The 18,818-nt window shown below is 42.5% G+C and overlaps 1 protein-coding gene across 1 annotated transcript in view; it reads right to left on the bottom strand.

Annotated features, from left to right (window-relative positions):
- Nucleotides 1-11,679: 11,679 nt before the first annotated feature.
- The window catches only part of MRPL1 (mitochondrial ribosomal protein L1), a 19,442-nt gene continuing 12,303 nt past the window's right edge, over nt 11,680-18,818 (bottom strand). The window contains exons 7-9 of the mRNA XM_081333022.1: nt 16,826-16,926; nt 15,411-15,492; nt 11,680-12,132 (exon numbers count right to left, since the gene is read on the bottom strand). Coding sequence (XP_081189148.1) covers nt 11,981-12,132; nt 15,411-15,492; nt 16,826-16,926 — 335 coding nt within the window. The 3' untranslated portion in view covers nt 11,680-11,980. The remainder of the gene's footprint in view (nt 12,133-15,410; nt 15,493-16,825; nt 16,927-18,818) is intronic.

The following is an 18,818-nucleotide window of genomic DNA, read 5'->3' as shown; positions in this document are numbered from 1 at the left end:
GACCCTAACCCGGTACACACAATGTCTTTGCCCTGAGGGACCATAACCTGGTACACACAATGCCCTGAGGGACCCTAACCCGGTACACACAATGTCTTTGCCCTGAGGGACCCTAACCTGGTACACACAATGTCTTTGCCCTGAGGGACCCTAACCCGGTACACACAATGTCTTTGCCCTGAGGGACCATAACCCGGTACACACAATGTCTTTGCCCTGAGGGACCATAACCCGTGCAAAATCCTCATGTCAAAGTGCGGGATGATGTGCAGAGTGAAAAGCAGAGATGGGGAAGACATGGCACAGAGTGGATGCTACAGGAGTCTGGATGTGTTAGCTTTCCAAAAACACTCAAAAATTATCTTGCACTTATAATATCAATGCTGTTTTTTTGTACGAATAGATCAATCATGCTGTCAGCATTCCCTACTCCCACTTCTTCGGGTACACAGATTCTTTAAAATACTTTGGCTTCTTTATAGAAAGTAAAATGTGTGTAACAACATAGTCAGACTACTCCTCCTACTGGAGCGATTTGTAATTTTTCTCTGTGTTTAAAAAAAATAAAAAGCAGCAGCAATACGGGTAATCCTCGACTTATGACCATAATTGAGACTGGAAGTTGTGGTCATTAAGTGGGTCATCACATGACCCTTACCAAAGTTATGACCTTTTATGTAAACCCATTTTTACCAATGGGCTTTTTTTTTGGCCAAAGACCAGAAGGAAATGCCAGAGACTGGCAAAAAAATACCAAACCCCCCCTATCCAAATCATAGTCACATGACTGCAGGATGCTCTCCATCAATGCCTGCCAGTTGTCAAGTTTGTCTGTGTGTGTGTGTGTGTGCGTGTGCACGTGGCTGTTGTAACTTTGTGTTGTAAGTAACTCTGCGAAGGTCCATGTAACTTTAAATGGTTATTAAGCAACTAGTCATAAGTCAAGGACTACCTGCAAATATATTGTAGCTTGTGATGATAAAGCCTTGGATACTTAACTTGACTGATATGCCACAAAATGTTCCCAGGTAGTTTAACTTCTCAAAGACCAAAATTGTCAAGAGTATTTATACAACCTGCTTATCAGCTTAGTTGGGGTTGAAAAAAATCTACCACAAGATAAGATAAGATAACCTTTATTGTCAGTTTTTTACTGTGAGCACAACGGCACACATCAAAAATGCAATTTAGTTGTCCGCTCTCAAAGTGAAACACATACATGACACAAACCTAAAACATACCATATACAACATATGTATAGACACCCCTACATATACATAACGATAAAATATTAAATACTGTCCCTCTTGAATATTCTCAGGAAGCCTGAGAATTCACAAGGTTAATGCTGTATGGCTGAATCTGGATGTTCTGCTAAAGATACCACAGAGCCCCCTCCTCCCAGAAGGTAAGAAGGAAATTCCTATACATAGGGAAAAAATAGCCAAATTAGCTAGGCATGATGTGACAAATTATTCCTCCCATACTCTCTTATCAGTTTGGGGAACAAAAAATAGGCTTCCCCACAGGATAAATAGCAACATGATCTCTCTCTCTCTCTCTCTCTCTCTCTCTCTCTCTCTCTCTCTGTGTGTGTGTGTGTGTGTGTGTGTGTAACCACCTATGCATAGAGGTGTGGGAGATTTTCCTGGGATTGTGGCTGGCGAAAGAATTAAATCTCTATACTGCACTCTCAAATGCAATTCCTCTCTGAACGTATTTTTTTTAAAACGACCACAAAAACCTACTGTAATTACAGGCAAAAAATAAATAAATAAATCCTATGCAATGTGTCCATAAGAATGAAAAAAAAAATACATTTTAGAATGCTTTCCACTACTTCAGAAATTAAAAAATGACCAAAGCAGGAGCTCTATATGGTAATTTCTGAAATTGCTGGGTGTATTAAGCTCCTGCCTTAGAATGTTCCACTCTTTTGTAGGTCGTGCAATGATGACCCAAATTTCCTGTTCTTGCTAATTCCACCAAGTGTTAAGATACCCCAGAATGCTAATTTTCCGTTTAAAGAAAAAGAGGAGGGGTTTCCACACTTTGTGCCCAAAATTTCAAGATGGGGGTCATGAGAGTTGAGCCAAAGTTGAACCTGATTTTTATGTGCAACACACATTAAAAGAAAAAACCCAACACCAGAGTTTCAGCCGTACTATCCCAGCTGCCATCTTGACTGTTTTGTCCATATTCTCCAGATGCCCATAATTAAAAAGCTGTGCGTTCAAAGGAACATAACAGGTCACCTTGACAGAAAACCAGAATGGATGGACTTCCAGAATCCCATCCATGTGAGAGGCATCCCAAACTTTCTTGGGCAAAAAAATCGGATTTGGTCTCTTCTTTTAATTCGATTTTTTCCCCCACCTGTCCCAACCATCTGCCTCTGTTTCTGTCAATCCCATGCTTTTCTACGGTAGTAGAAATGGAGTTGGTTCTGGGGAAAGCATTATTACAGAGGCAGGGCATATTCTGTTAATTGTGGAAGGTTTAATCAAGAATGATGTATTGTAGAACAATCCATCCTGTTCTTTATTTGCTTACACACAGACTTAAATCTTGCCAGACCAAATATTTACTACAGTTAGTCCTTGACTGAGCCCAAAATTTCTGTTGCTAAGCAAGACGATAAGTGAATTTTGTCCCACTTTACGACCTTTCCTGCCACAGTTGTTAAGTGAATCACTGAGGTTGTTAAGTTAGTAACCCGGTTGTTCCGTGAATCTGGCTTCCCCATTGATTTTGCTTGTCAGAAGGTCGCAAAAAGCGATCACCTGACCCCGGGACGCTGCAACTGTCATAAATATGAGTCAGTTGCCGTCTCCTGGGGATGCTACAGTGTGAGAAACGTTCATAAGTCACCTTTTTCAATGCCGTTGTAACTGAATGGTCACTAAATGAACTTTTTTAAGTCGAAGACTACATGCAGTCTATCACAGCACCTATGATTCTACAGCCCCATTTCTCTCACGCGAGAGCTAAGTATTTTAAAAAAGGTGGGCTAGGGGGGAAAAATGGTGGGCTAGCTAAACTATTGAAGAATCAGCATGACTATCAAGAGAAGAGACATATCTCCACATTTTATTGGGGATCTCAAAGTTCCTCCATAGTCTTTAGAAAGTTGGAACCAGGCCTGGAAAGTCAAATACCTCTTAATCAAGAACAACAAATCACAGGCAGGAACAATGCAATATCAACACGCAAAAGCTTTTGTTTTAAATGCCATTTAGGTAAGCCCTAACCTTTAAGTGAGGTAGAACTTCTAATTCCACAAAAAAAAACCTTCTTCAGCATTTTAGGAAAAGCTGGTCAAAGCCAGCCATTCCCCCTTTTGTCTTTAGGACAATCTTTCTCCTGCATAAGTATCAACCATTAATTAATCTGTGAAGTTTCCCTTAGTCAGTATTTTGGACTTAATTGTGTTGGCACAGACATCTTTGTAGAAAAGCTGTTGAGATCTGCAAGCTCTATGTTAATCCATCAAGTTGGGTGGAAACCGAAAATTAAACAATTAAAAAGTTCCAGCTATCCACAATCCCCCTCCCCCCCCTCCATACGTATGAATCGGAGGAGTTTTAAGTCGTTGAAAGTTCTTGTTTAGTTCAGGTATTTTTTCCTAAAGAGAGGGAACCATGCATAGTACAAAGCCATCTCGTGGTTTCCTCGGCTTCTGCACCACACTGTGTAAATGCAATCACCGTCTCTTATAAATCATGATTTATAGCTCAGTGTGTTATGCGAATGGAGCTGTGAGCAATAAACCCCCCATGGGATAGATGTCCATTTTCATTGTATTAAAGTGTTAGCAGGAAATAGCATTCAATTTCTCTAATCTTAAGAAGAAAATTAAATTAAGGCGAATTATTAGGTATACCCAACCCATGGCTTCTTTTTAGACCTGGAATGCAAACGCCCAGGATTATTACTGATCAATTATCCCAAAGATGCTTTTTCACGAGGCAACTGGTGAAAGATACTTTTAGTTATCCAAAAAGTGCTTTTTTATTTATTTATTTATTTATTTATTTATTTATATTCCATTTATATCCCGCCCTTCTCCGAAGACTCAGGGCAGCTTACAAGCTTAGCAGTAGCCTTCATTCTATGTATATGCCTGCTTATTAGGGCTTTCGCCCCCCCCCAAGCGGTATTATTACAAAGTCAGCTTAATTGCCCCAAACAATCTGGGTCCTCATTTTACCTACCTCGGAAGGATGGAAGGCTGAGTCAACCTTGAGCCTGGTGGGACTCGAACCTGCACTAATTGCAGGCAGCTGGTGTTACTTAAGGAGGCATTAGCCCACTGCTCCACCAAGGCTCTATTTTACACGAGGCAACTGGACTTTCTTTTCTTTGAAGACGTCTTCAAAGAAAAACAAAGTCCAGTTGCCTCGTGAAAAAAGCATCTTTGGCATAACTATGATCTAGATGACTGAGAATCTCCATAGATACTGCTCAGTTACATTTACCTTGTATTGGAAAAAAGTACCGGCAATTGTACCTTTTAATGTTTAAAGGAGCAAGAAAATTATACCAAAATTATACCAAATGCTCACCATTAATCCTTGAAGATTACAGTACACAATCATCCTTACATCTTTTTTTTCTTTCGTGAGCTGCTACAATTTACTCTTGTGAGATGCATCAGTCTAGGAGCCCAGTGTTTCTCCATCTTAGCAATCTTAAGACGTGTGGACTTCAATTTCCAGGATTCCCCAGCCAGCACTGCAGACGGGGGAATCCTGGGAGCTGAAGTCCACATGTCTTAAGGTTGCGAAGGTTGAGAAACACTGGGGCTGCTACACTGATGTATCTTTGCACCTGTGCACCTGATGGGAGTGTACAGGCGTGCGGCTTCAAAGGAGCACCAAACATTTGGGATGTCATTCTTGCAGTGCTTTCACAGACACTCAGTTTAAAACTCTGCTAAACAAGCACTAGCATCCCTCATCTTTGCTTCTCCAAGCATTTTAATTTCCCGTGTTAATTGCAGCTTGGTGCTATTGGATGCAAAGTTGCCTTCTGAGCAGGCTTCTGTGCACAAGGGCCAAATGCCTGGTGACATTTGGCCAATCAGTTCTGCTTGACTGGAGCTGTTGAGGGAAGAAGGGTGTCATAACACCCGGCATGGAACAACCATCACGATAAGGGTGAATGTGCTCATGCCTGCAATTTGACAGTTCTTCTAAGGATAAAGGGCAAAAGGTAGCTCTGATGCTCTATTCTCTCAGCTGACCAGTAGTCCTAGAAGCAAGTGGTCCATAGCAAATCAGTAGAACAGTGTTTTGCAACCTCGGATGATTGTGGAAGGACCAGTAATGTCCATCTTGGCCTTACTTGATATCTCAGTGGCTTTCAATATCATCCATCTGCGTTTCTCAACCCTGATAACTTTAAGATAGATGGACTTCAACTCCCAGAGCATGGCTGGCTGGGGAATCGTGGGAGTTGAAGTCCACCCGTCTTAAAATCAGCAACGTTGAGAAACACTGAAGTGGACTACCTGTTTTCCATGGACGAGGACCATTCTTTAGTCCAGGAGTAGGCAACCTTGGCCCTTTTATGACTTGTGGACTTCAACTCCCAGAATTCCTGAGTCAGCATGGCTGGTTCAGGAAATCTGGGTATTGAAGTCCACAAGTCATGCCTACCCCTGGTTTAGTCCTAAGAATCTCCAGAAAAAAGGAACAGGTAGGAAGCAGGAAGATTGTCTTTCAAGTGCAGGTGGTCCTCGACTTACAGCAGTTCGTTTAGTGACTATTCAAAGTTGCAACAGCACTGGAAAAGTGACTTAAGACCATTTTTCATACTTACAACCGTTACAGCACCCCCATGGTCACGTGATCAAAATTCAGATGCTTGGCAACTGACACATATTTATGAGGGTTGCAGTGTCCCGGGTGGGTCATGTGATCCCCTTTTGTGACCCCGCCCCCAGACAATCAAAGTCAATGGGGAAGCCAGATTCACTTAACAACCCAGTTACTTACTAAACAGCTGCAGTGATTCACTTAACCACTGTGGCAAGAAAAATCGTAAAATGGGGCAAAATTCATTTAACGTCTCACTTAGCAACCTAAATTTTGGGCTCAACTGTAGTCATAAGTTGAGGACTACCTGTACATTCTTCAGTATTGTTGAGTACAAGTTTTGATCAGCATTCCCAATCTGGCAGCCATCTGGACTTGTGGACCTACAACTCCATAATCAACTAGCCACTGGTGAGAATCGAAAGACCTGAAGTCCATCCAAGTAAGTATAAGATTTCCATATTCAGAGACTGTATTTATCTGGGCAAAATAAGTTTTTTTTTTAAAATAGGACTGACTGATTCTGGAAAATAAAGACAACTTGTTGATTGGTTTGCTAAATCAATAGAAATATTTCAACATATTTGATTGGTTTTTTCCAGATCTAGGATATAGGAACAAGCTTGTAGTTCACAATTAGAAAAAAGCTACAGACTGATCTCCCTATTGCTATTTCTCAAGCAAAAATGTTTTATAATCCACACTCCAGTAGCCAATGTATCTCCTAGTAGTCACTTGCTGCATTAGAATCCAATGAATATTTTAAAGAAAATTATTTCCAAAGCCGAAGGCAAGACCCGTAAACTATGAAGAGAAGGGCCGGTAAACGTGCATTGCTTTTGCTGCATTAAAAATAAAGCAACGCTTTTCTATTCGCAATGCCAAATTTCCTTTTTGGCAGATAGCTCCGAAGACGACCATACAGCTTTTGCTTCAAAGATGCCACCTGACCTCTTCTGTAATGTGATTCCATCTTTTTTTAAAAAAGTATTAATAGCTGCAAAGTCCCCACTGTGGTGCAGTTCAGCCGCGCATAAATTTAGAAATGGCAAAAAAGGTTTGACAAAAGGGACCACGTCAGGAGGTGCACTTCTCATGGGTGGAGGGGGGGAGGAATCTTTATAGTCAAGACTGCAAGTTGAAGCAGAGGTCAGCTCAAGGCCTACACAACCTCTTGCGGTTTGCAGGATTGTTTTATTTTTAAGGTGGCAGGTTGTGTCAGGCAGCTGGAATGTGCTTCGGAGAAGAGCCGTGGCAGTGGACCCTAATGAAAATGTTTGGAGAATGAATGCAAAAAGGAATCGGAACGGAGAGCTGGAATTGTGGTCCTAAGTGGTACCGGTTGTTAAACAGGTCACCACACGACTATGCCTGATTTCGCTACCTTTTTTGTGGCGGTGAAGTGAATGTGGCAATCATGGAGCGAACACTGTGGACGCTACGTGAATGCGTTGTCTGCAATGGGCTTTATTTGCCAAAACCTGGAAATAAACGCCTGTTTCCAGCAAAAAGAACACGGCAAATCAGTCCCATGATCGTGGGATGCTACAAATGGTTGTAACTGTAGGACTGAGTGCCCAAAATGTGATCATGTGACCTTGGGGGATTGGGAGGGATGGCTATCAGAACTTCAAATCTGGTTTGCAACTAGCCTTGAGGAGATCTGTGAAAACTTTTAAAGTTCATAAAAGTAACTGATCATAAGTCATAGACTGCCTGCATCAGAACATTGAACCCACAGCAATGCCAATGATACTTTCTCTCATCCTTAGGAAGCAGACAGTCGCAAAGCACGTCTGAAAACCTTGCCAAGAAAACCGCAGGGACTCGTCCAGGCAACGTCTGAGAACGGGACTCAATTGAACAGAAAAAAAGAAAAACTTGTCTTTTATCTTTGCTCAGACCCTTTAATTAAGGTGCCTAATTTGTTTGGAGTATTGCTTTTGCTAAGAAACAATACAATTATTGCAAATTTAAAGTGGCAGCTCTTGACTTACAACCATTTGCTTAAAACAGACATGTCAAACTCGCGGCGTCACGTGACGTCGCGCGACGTATCGGAGCTTTTCCCCCATTGGGTGAAGCAGTTTCGTTGTAATGCGTCCAGCCCGTGACACCCCTGGCTTAAAACATTGAAAAAAAGTAACACGACTGTTTTTCACGCTTATGACCGTTGCAGCATTTCCCCCTCCATGGTCATGTGATCCAAATTCAAATGCTTGGCAACGGACTCATATTTATGATGGCTGCCGTGTCCCGGAGGGGTGGGGGGGTGTCACGTGATCACCTTTTGCAACCTTCTGGCACGCAAAGTCAATGGGGAAGCTGGATTCACTTAACCAGGTTACTAACTTACCAACTGCAGCGATTCACTTAACGACTCTGGCAAGCAAGTTTGCAAAACGGGGGCAAAACTCACTTAACAAATGTCTCACTTAACAACAGAAACGTTAGGCTCCATTGTGGTCGTAAGTCGAGGACTACCTGCAACTCCTGCATATTTTTGCAGACTATCAATATGCAGTGTCAAGCCACCCCCACCCCCACCCCCTTAACAGCCAGCCTGTTTCGTTCTGGCTGTTGGGACTTTGCATTACATGGAACGAAATCTGCAGTTTGCAAAGTAGCAGGCACTTGGTGTCTGTCAAACTCTTTGCCCGTGTCTTGGCAAACAGCCCTTGAAATCACTTCAGCTGTTGTGTAGGTCAGCAGACACACATCCATGCACGCCCATAAAACTGGCCTCATTTTATAACGGCTAAACAACCATCACTGCTGCACATTTCAAAGCCTTAACGGAGAGTGACTGAGCTTTGTAAGAGAGGAGCGTCCCCCAGTGGCCAATTTCTTTTTCCCTCTACACCAAAATAAAACCCCAGGTTTATTTCTGGGCTCTGCAATTTTTCTAGCCTTGGTTAAAAGTGGCCTTCAGATAATCTGCACCAGGAAGAGTGGCTGTCTGGGTAGTTACAGGCATATTATAGGATCCACTGTTCAAGCTACATCCTTAGCATTATCAACTATCAATTATTCCTAAACAGCAAACCTTACAATGCACACGGGTTCCTTTAATCTGTCTGTTGCTGACTTCTAATACACGTGCATGTGTGCGCACACATCCATAAGCATACATCTGTGTGCGACAGTTTAATGATTGGCCGACTGCGGGCATCTAGTTTATTTGCGGTTTGTCCTCTACTGAACAAGAGCTAGAACAGCACTTAAGATGTAAAATACACTGCGCCTTACGGATTCAAATTAACACATTCCCCCACTCACTGGGAGACTAATGGAATTTGCAAATCCCCTGTTAACAAGTTTTGCAAAAGACTACATTTCCCCTCTTCGCTTACAAAGGCATAACTTTCCAACTGTATCCTGTATGTGGTTACTGGAAAAGAGACAAAACAAAATCCTTCCGGGAGTTCAAAAGAAACTTGAGATTTATCTATCTGGGAAGGCAACTGGACAATATCTGGCAAGCACTGCGGTGATGGGGGATTTCTATTAGCTTCAAAGCAGGAGTTATATTTCAAGGTTTTGCATCAATGACATTTAACCCCCATAGGAATTGTACAAAACTTTCGTAACTATTCAGCCAAATTGGGAGGAGGGTGCGAACAGAAGGGAATATGTAAAAATGGGTAATTTTTTTTTTTTTGGGGGGGGGGGAAATGGGGTTTGATGAATTGCAGAGTCCTCAAAATAAGGAGTATAACCTATGTTTAATAGAGAAAATATTGGGATAAATGCCAAGAAGCTTACTTTTTTTCCCCTTTTGAAAACTAAATTGTTAGTTGCTCAGTGTAGGAAGTGTTTTTGGATCATTTATCAGTTGAAAAATGGCACTGGAAAACTTGGTCAGTATTAGAAAACATATCAGATACAAGTTCATGGGTTGAAGCAACAGGAAGGTCAAATGCTGTCCCACAAGATCTGCAAGAATTATCTTGTTTCATCAGTGATAATTTTCCCCCCCGTCAATTTACTGGATATGTGGGAATTATAATATGGTCTGCAACGGAAGTATAAAATATTGAAGATTACAAAAAAAATTTAAAAATATTTTCTGTTTGTGATTATTTTCTGGTTTTAACATTTTTTTCTGATGTGTTTAATTATGTCTTGGTCTTTTTCCCCCCTTGAAGTTAACAAAAAACAGCTTCCCTCATTCCAGGTGGGAAGGTCACAAATGACCCCAGGATGCTGCAACCATTGTAAATACATGTCGGTTGTCGAGCACCCAAGCTGTAAGTCACTTTTTTTGCAGGACTGTTTTTAACTTTGAACATTCATTAAACGAACGGTTTGTAAGCTGAGAACTACTATCTAACAGACCTAATGACATTTTTCCAAACTCAGGGGAGTCCAAAAGACCAAGGTTTCTGACTATGAAAATTGATACAGGTAGTCCTCGAGATACGACTAATCAAGTTATGGCAGACACCCCCCACCCCAAAAAAGCTAGTTATGACTGGAGGCTGTTAAAGCCTGTAAATCTCAGCCTACTTCCCATCCAGCCACCCAGGGGATTTGCAGGTCTCAGCCTGTTCCTCAGCCAGCTCCGGAGCCCAACGGCACCCAATTTACCTTTCTGTTTTTTGCAGAAACGATGCAAGGCTGATGCGAGACTCAGCTTTCTTACAGAGGCTGAATGCCTCGTGGCAGCTCATGCTATTCTGCAAGCTGATAGTAGTCTCACAATTATTTTAAGGAAGTTCCACAAACAACTGGAGTCACCAACAGGCTTCTGGGTATGGAGGTCGTTAAGCGACACTGCCTTGCTTAACAGCTGTCCCTTCATGCAACAGTAATGGGCAGGCTCCATTATGGTTGCATCTCGAGGACCACCTGCATTGCTGTTCCTGCAGTATGTTTATTGAGGCGTCCTTGGTGCTCTCTGAGCTTGGTTGATTTCTTGCAGACCTTTCATTGCCCAACTAGGCAACATCATCAGCGCTAGCGATCAACCAAACTCGGAGAGCACCAAGGATCCCTCATTTCAACCCTGAACTACAAATATTCTTTTATTAATATGTTTACGTCAATTTAAGCAATGATGAAGGACGCTTTTGTTACAGTAGGTGGACAGAAGATGAGATCTTTGTTAGTGTCTATCGTGAATGTCAAGGCTATGGTCTTCCCAGTTGCAGTGTATGGCAGTGAAAGTTGGACCACAAGAAAGGCTGAGCGCCAAAGAATTGAGGCCTTTGAACTATGGTGCTGGAGAAGACTCCTGCGAGTCCCCTGGACTGCAAGGCGATCAAACCGGTCAGTCCTAGAGGAGATCAACCCTGACTGCTCTTTAGAAGGCCAGATCCTGAAGCTGAAACTCAAATCCTTTGGCCACCTAATGAGAAGGAAGGACTCACTGGAGAAGAGCCTAATGCTGGGAAAGGTTGAGGGCAATAGAAGAAGGGGACAACAGAGAATGAGGTGGCTGGATGGAGTCACTGAAGCAGTAGGTGTGAACTTAAATGGACTCCAGACGATGGTAGAGGACAGGAAGGCCTGGAGGAACGTTGTCCATAGGGTCGCGATGGGTCGGACATGACTTCGCAGCTAACAACAAGAACAACAATCGGGAATGTCCAAAACCAGGTGCTCACTGCACTTTTTCCAGAATGCAACTGGCAGCCACGGACAACCTAACACACACACACACACACACACACACACACACACACGCCTCACACCCATACATTAACCTGCCAAAGCAGGTTCTTATTTTTTTTCCCTTAAAAGACTCTTAAGATATAATCAATTTGTGGATTGAAAAAAACACAGTTAAAACCTGAGGGACATGAGGGCTTCCAAGGTGAATAAAAACTGTACACAAAGCTTTTCATTTTTAATAAAACATCTTTTTTTTTACAAACGGAGAATGGTTTGCACTGAAACAATAGTGTCAGTGCTGGCAGGCTCTCCAGATGTGCCGAGCCTATAATATTGATAATTCCTAGATACTACCTGGGCCCCAAATTTGGGGGACTGTTGATCTAACAGCGCCAAGGAGCTTCACTGTTGGAGACAATTCCCTTGTCTCCGATATTGGTGCCATCTTCTTGTTCAGGACCAGAACTTGAGGGAATCTATGGATGAGGGTACAAGAACTGCCCTTTATAATTTTTATAGAAGGAAAATGACATTTCTGCAACCTTCTAATCATCCGGTTCTTGCTTTTCTTCTTTGCCGATCGTTTCAGTTTCTTCCAACTTCTGTCCTAGAGATTCTTCAGAGAGAAATCGTTCAACTTTCACATCTAAGGCTTCGCTAGTTGAACTTCGGATGCTCATACTTGTTACAAAAACACCTGAAACGAGAGAGAGAGAGAGAGAGAGAGAGAGAGAGAGAGAGAGAGAGAGAGAGAGAGAGAGAGAGAGAGAGAGGGAGGGAGGGAGGAGGTGGTAAGAAGGAAGAATTCAGCTTATTTTTGTACTGCTAGCAATTGCTAGATGGGACGCGGTGGCTCAGTGAGTTAGGAGGCTGAGCTTGTCGATCAGAAGGTCGGCAGTTTGGCGGGTTGAATCCCGAGTGCCGCGTAACAGAGTGAGCGCCTGTTACTCCTCCCAGCTTCTGCCAACCTAGCAGTTTGAAAGCACGTAAAAATGCAAGTAGAAAAATAGGGACCACGACGGTGGGAAGGTAACAGCGTTGTGCGCCTTTGGCGTCTAGCCATGCCGGCCACATGACCACGGAGACGTCCTCGGACAAGTGCTGGCTCTTCGGCTTTGAAACGGAGATGAGCACCGGCCCCTAGAGTTGGAAACGACTAGCACGCATATGCGGGGGAACCTTTACCTTTACCTAGCAATTGCTGGTTGACAGAGTGTGGATGTTCTAACACTGACATCGCTGTACAAAATCATTGAAAGTTCTGTTTAAAATAGCAACTCCACGCAAAAATAAACATCTTTAAACCTCTCACAAGTCAGCGGAAGAGATTTAATCAGGAACAGGTAGTCCTCAGCTTACGGCTGGTCACTTAACAACCAATGGATCTTCCCAGGCTACTTAACAACCTCGATTCAAAAATCTTAACAGACAGACAGGCAGGCAGGGCCTCCCCCCGGTCACATGGTCACACTTTTGGTGCTCACCAGCTGGTCATGTGTCCCGCAGTCACACGACCATGATTTACATTTTTTTTTTATTGGAAACTAGGATTTTGGAAAGAAACGTCCATCGGTTAAAAGGTGTTTGCTTAACGACCGCTCCATTCGCTTAACAACCGCAGTGATTCACTTAGGTAAAGATAAAGGTGTCCCCTGCCTAGTCATGTCCAACTCCAGGGGGGTGATCCTCATCTCCATTTCCTAGTGACGGAAGCCAGCCTCATCCGAAGGTGCTTCCGTGGTCATGCAGCCAGCATGGCTATACGCCAAGGCCCATGGACCGCTGTTACCTGCCCACCGAAGTGGTACCTATTTATCTGCTCGCAACTGCATGCTTTTGAACTGTCAGGTGGGAAGGAGCTGGGGTTACTAACGGGAGCTCATCCCATCACAAAGCACGCAGGTCTTGAACCTGGGCTGACAAGCTCAGCGTCTTTAACCACGAACTATCACGCTCTCCTAGTGATTCACTAACTGTTGCAAAAAAAAAAACAACATCGTAAAATCAGGTGCAGTCGTGTAGCGACTTGCTTAATGAGTGGAACACTTAGGGCCACAATTCCAGATTCAATTATAGTCGTAAGCCGAGGGCTGCCTGTTTTCAGTGGTCCTATTTAGAACCGGCATGATTTAGAAGGCTGGGTGCAACCGTGGACCAAATTTAGCACACTATGTACAATATGTTCATTCTTTCAATGACGGGAAAGAGCTACAGTCCACGCTGAGCTTCTCAATCCTTGGCAACCATGTTCAAATCAAGAAAGGCCCTGGGAGTCCAAAACTAAAAAAGGAAAGAAGACAGGGCAAATACTTTTAATGTGATGTATTAACCATATTTTCAAATAAATTTAAACATTACGTCAGACATGTCAAACACAAGGCCCGGGGGCCAGATCCGGCCCGCAAAGTGGTTTCATGCGGCCCGCGAAGCCATCCTGGAAACAGTGAGGGAACGGCCCCCGCTGCCTTGGCCCTGGCCCAGAGACCCTCCTCCTGCCAGAGACCCTCAGATCTCTCCCACTCCTGCCCAGGCCCCCATAGGCACCCTTGATGCGAACGATGTAGAGCTGGCCACGCCCACCCAGTAGGCCATACGCACTCTAGCCACGCCCACCCAGTAGGCCACACCCACCCTGGCCATACCCACCCGGCCCCCTGAGGGCAACCGCAATGCTGATGCGGCCCTCAATGAAATTGAGTTTGACACCCCTGCATTACGTCCTACATTAGTGGAATAAATTGTGAGATCTCAGACGCCGACCACGAAAACGAAAAGTACGGGTGGAGGAGCAGTTGCCAGTGCTTAACTGCATGAATAGCCTTATCAAAACAGCAGCAGAAAAGGGTAAAAAAAAAACAACCCACTACGGGTAGTCCTCAACTTACAACCATTCCTTTAGTGACCATTTGAAGTTACAACAACACTGAAAAAGTGACTTATGATCATTTTTCACACATAACGACCATTGGGGCATCCCACTGGTCACGTGATCAAAATTCAGACCCTGGCACCTGGGATGTATATATGATGGTTGCCGTGTCCCGGGGACACGTGATCCCCTTTTGTGACCTTCTGACAAGCAAAGTCAATGGGGAAGCCAGATTCAAATAACAACCGTATTAGTAACTTAGCAGCTGCAGCGATTCACTTAACAACTCTCGTACAAATGGGCAAAACTCACTTAACTGTTCACGACAGAAATCTGGGGCTCGATTGTAGCCGTAAGTCAAGGACTACTTGTGCTTCCCCCCCCCCAAAAAAAAAAACTCTGCAAAAACACAAAACAAAACCCCTCAACAAACTGTTCTAATCCCTGTGTGTCCTTGCAGGAGAAAACCGCTTAACTCATACCCTCAAAAGAACTGGAACATTTCAAAGTCAAATCCTTGAAAACGGTCACATATTGTTCTGACGCCAAAACAAAATGATGCGTTCTGCCCTGACCTTAAAGGAAAATTCTCAGAACCCCAAACATTTAAACTTGGAACTCAAAAACATCTGATACGGTTCTTCAAGGTTGTTCAAAACATTTCGAGATAGGAACTTCCTGCGTAAATGTTTCCCAAGCCTACGCTTTGGCAGGGAGAAATTATTTTTCTAACCGAATAATTCTGCAGGAAAACAAAAACGGGACTTCTCAGTATAATAATTTTTGCCGCTTGAAAGCGGAAGGTCGTTCTCAAGACTCCCAAACAACTTCTTAAAAGAATGAAATGGTTTTCAGAAATTTCCTTCTTAAGAAGGCGAAGTTAAGATGGCTTGCAGATGTGCAGCAAAATTATTAGCAATGTTATTAAGCAATTGTTGCCTGACATTCTGTTACTGTTTTTTAACTGCTTAGTGCGGCAGTTCATGTTTTTTTTTAACTGTTTTCTCCTTGATGCTAGCAAAATGCTTCCCCCAATCTTATATTCATCTGAGTAACATCATTAGCTATCGGCATTGATTAAGAAATTTTTAAAAAGAGTGGCTCACCATATTTCGAAGATTTGTGTTTACAAATGTCCTTAATAATACTGTCCAGATTGGCAAGTATCTGATCATTAGGCATGTCCAACTGAAAAAGTTAATGCAAAAATAAAGAAAAACATTAAACGCTGTCAGGTTTATAAAAATTGCTGGGACTGGGGTAAATACTTAATGCAGTGGGCTTTCATTTAATAAAAAAATATTTATTTATTTCATTATCTCATCAATTAAAGTCTGCAAGTCCTGTTAATAAAAAAAATCATTTTATTTATTTATTATTTATTAATTTAATTTGTATACCGCCCTTCTCCCGAAGGACTCAGGGCGGTGAACAGGGCAATACATAATAAAAACAAGATACAAAAATTAAAAGTTATTAAAAAGTAATTAAACAGCGATGCCCGTAATAAATTTTTATTTATTTATTTATTTCATTTTCTCATCAATTAAAGGCTGCAAGTCCCGTTAATAAAAAAAATCATCATTTATTTTTATTTATTTCATTTTCTCATCAATTAAAGGCTGCAAGTCCCGTTAATATCATCAGTGTCTTCAGCCCAGTAATACCGTGTTGTGAAAAAAGCAACGGTATCTTCTATTTTTTATTCAAATTCAATCACTGTAAATGTATAGAGCAGTATTTCTCAACTTTGGCAATTTTAAGGTTTACGCACGTCAACTCCCAGAATTCCCCAGCCAAGGGGAAGTTGGACAGCTATCTTGGTTAGCTATGGAAATGTTGGGCTCAAATGTGGTTGTAAGTCAAGGACTAACAGTACAGATTTATTTAATGGCTGGGCTTATTAAACATTTCAAGCATAGAGAGCGAGAAATGGCCATCTGTTCCAATTTCAGCAGCAAACAACAACAACTAACATGGATGACATCTCACCAATTTTGTCTTTCTCGCCTGCAATTTCAGTCAAACTTCATGAGAGAACAGTACTACGACTTGTGGCCAAACCTTAGCCACTTTAGAATATTTTAACTTAAAACTGGAGTTCCAGAGGTGCCGTTTGATTCAAGCCTGTGATTTAGAATATTTTAAAACCAACTTTCAGGATACATCATCCTGCAGCATGGTGAAGATTATTTAAGTACTGAAATAACAACCAATGAGGAACTATTACATGCAGCCCCTTAGCAATAAGTATCATGTACATCTACCTTTTGTGGATATTTCAGAAAGGAAACTCTTCTATTAGCAAACATGTAATGACTTGCTAAATATTCCCGAATAGGTTGTACTACTACGTTCCGCTGAAGGACTTATTTCAAAAAAGCAAAACTACAAACTGAAAGAAACCAAGTAGTGCGTTGGTGCTTATTTTCGGTCAAACATCAATTTTTAATACATGATTAAACTCCTCTAAGCTGAACTCACAGCCAAATCACTGGCCAAAATGCCTGGTAAAACATACCATTGCGAAGGGTGTTTCGATAAGGTTGTCGTCGGTCACTGAATACTCATGGCAGACTTTGAAGAAATTTAGCGTCTCGGCGATATTGTAAGTAATGGTACCTGATTAAAAAAAAAAAAAACCATGAAGTAGAGTTAAATTCATCTTACATATCCTACATCCAGCATGGAAGCAAAGCAGCTGTTCTGCCATTTCTCTTTCCAACTGGGAAGAATTCCAAAGGACGGTGGGCCGAGCCTTGCCACAAACTAAAAGAATGGGAAGAATTTCATGGACACAACGGAGCTTCACGGTCACTGCTTATAACGGAATAACAGAATTGGAATGGGCCGTGGAGGTCTTCTAGTCCAACCCCCTGCTCAAGCAGGAGATCCGATACCATTCAAGGGGCTCTCCAGTCTCTTCTTAAAAGCCTCCAGTGATGGAGCATCCACAACTTCTGAAGGCAAGCCATTCCACTGGTTAATTGTTCTCACTGTTAGGAAGTTTCTCCTTAATTCCAGGTTGCCTCTAGTTTCCATCCATTGCTTCTTGTCTTGCCTTCTGGTGCTTTGGAAACTAGGTTGAACCACCCCACCCCACCCCCCCCTTCTTTGTGGCAGCCCTTCAGATACTGGAAGACTGCTATCATGTCACCCCTAGCCCTTCTTTGCACTAGACTAGACATAAAAGTTTAACATGATCCTAATATCAATAACAAAAAAACAAGGAAATGTCATTGTTTAGTGATTGGTAGTTGGTATGTATGAGCTTGTCGATCAGAAGATCGGCAGTTTGGCGGGTCGAATCCCGAGTGCCGCGTAGCAGTCAGCGCCTGTTACTCGTCCCAGCTTCTGCCAACCTAGCAGTTCGAAAGCACGTAAAAATGCAAGTAGAAAAATAGGGACCACTCCGGTGGGAAGGTAACAGTGTTCCGTGCGCCTTTGGTGTCTAGTCATGCCGGCCACATGACCACGGAGACGTCCTCGGACAAGCGCTGGCTCTTTGGCTTTGAAACGGAGATGAGCACCGGCCCCTAGAGTCGGAAACGACTAGCACGCATGTGCGGGGGAACCTTTACCTTTACCTTTTTATGTATGAACTATTGAAATCACTTCTGGAAGAAAGGTACAATGAAGAAATTCCCCTTTACAGTTCAATCCTAGGTAATCCCATTTCATCTAATGCAGGGGTCCCCAACCCCCGGGTCGGTATTGGGGCACAGCTTGCTCGGAACAGGGCCATACAAGTGGCAGGCCAGCATGTGCATGCAGCTCCATTTGTGTGAGTGGAGGACACTCACCCATGTGTGTGAACCTCCATCTGTGTGAGTGGCAGGCACATGGAACCAACTTATTTCTCTCCCCCCCCCTCCCTTGCTAGTCTACAACACCAGAAAGATTGGGGGGCCACTGAGCTATTGGTCGTACCAAGCTATAGTGAAAAAGAATTTTTTTGAAAAATTAGATCCTTAAAAAACATCATGCGAGTGATGAACGTTTTATTGCTAAAACGTATAAACTTTTACTGAAATTTGATGCAGAAGAACAAGTGGAAGAACGTGTAATAAAATGGGACAAAAAATGGGGTGCAATATCTAAATAAAACAATAGGAGAATATGTGGATGAGTTTGAAATTTGCATTGTGTTATAATCTTAAAAGAGATTTTTTTCTATAATTAGGTAGAGTTGGTATTTGTCACCAGAAAAAAAAAATGTATAAAATGTATAAAGGTAGTTTTAGTGTACAGGTTAGTTAAGTCCTTGACTTATGACCATAATTGAGCCCCAAATTTCTACTGCTACGTGAGACATTTGTTAAGTGAGTTTTGCCTCATTTTTTTATGACCTTTCTTGCCAGAGTTGTTAAATGAATCACTGACTGTAGTTGTTAACTTAGTAACACAGTTGTTAAGTGAACGCTGGCTTCCCTCTTGACTTTATTTATTTATTTATTTATTAGTTTTTATAAACCGCCCTTCTCCCGAGGGACTCGGGGCGGTGTACAGAGGAA

The sequence above is a fragment of the Vipera berus genome (assembly GCF_964194415.1).
Source record: "Vipera berus genome assembly, chromosome: 7".
Taxonomy (NCBI): domain Eukaryota; kingdom Metazoa; phylum Chordata; class Lepidosauria; order Squamata; family Viperidae; genus Vipera; species Vipera berus.
This window is presented reverse-complemented; position numbering and strand designations above follow the sequence as displayed.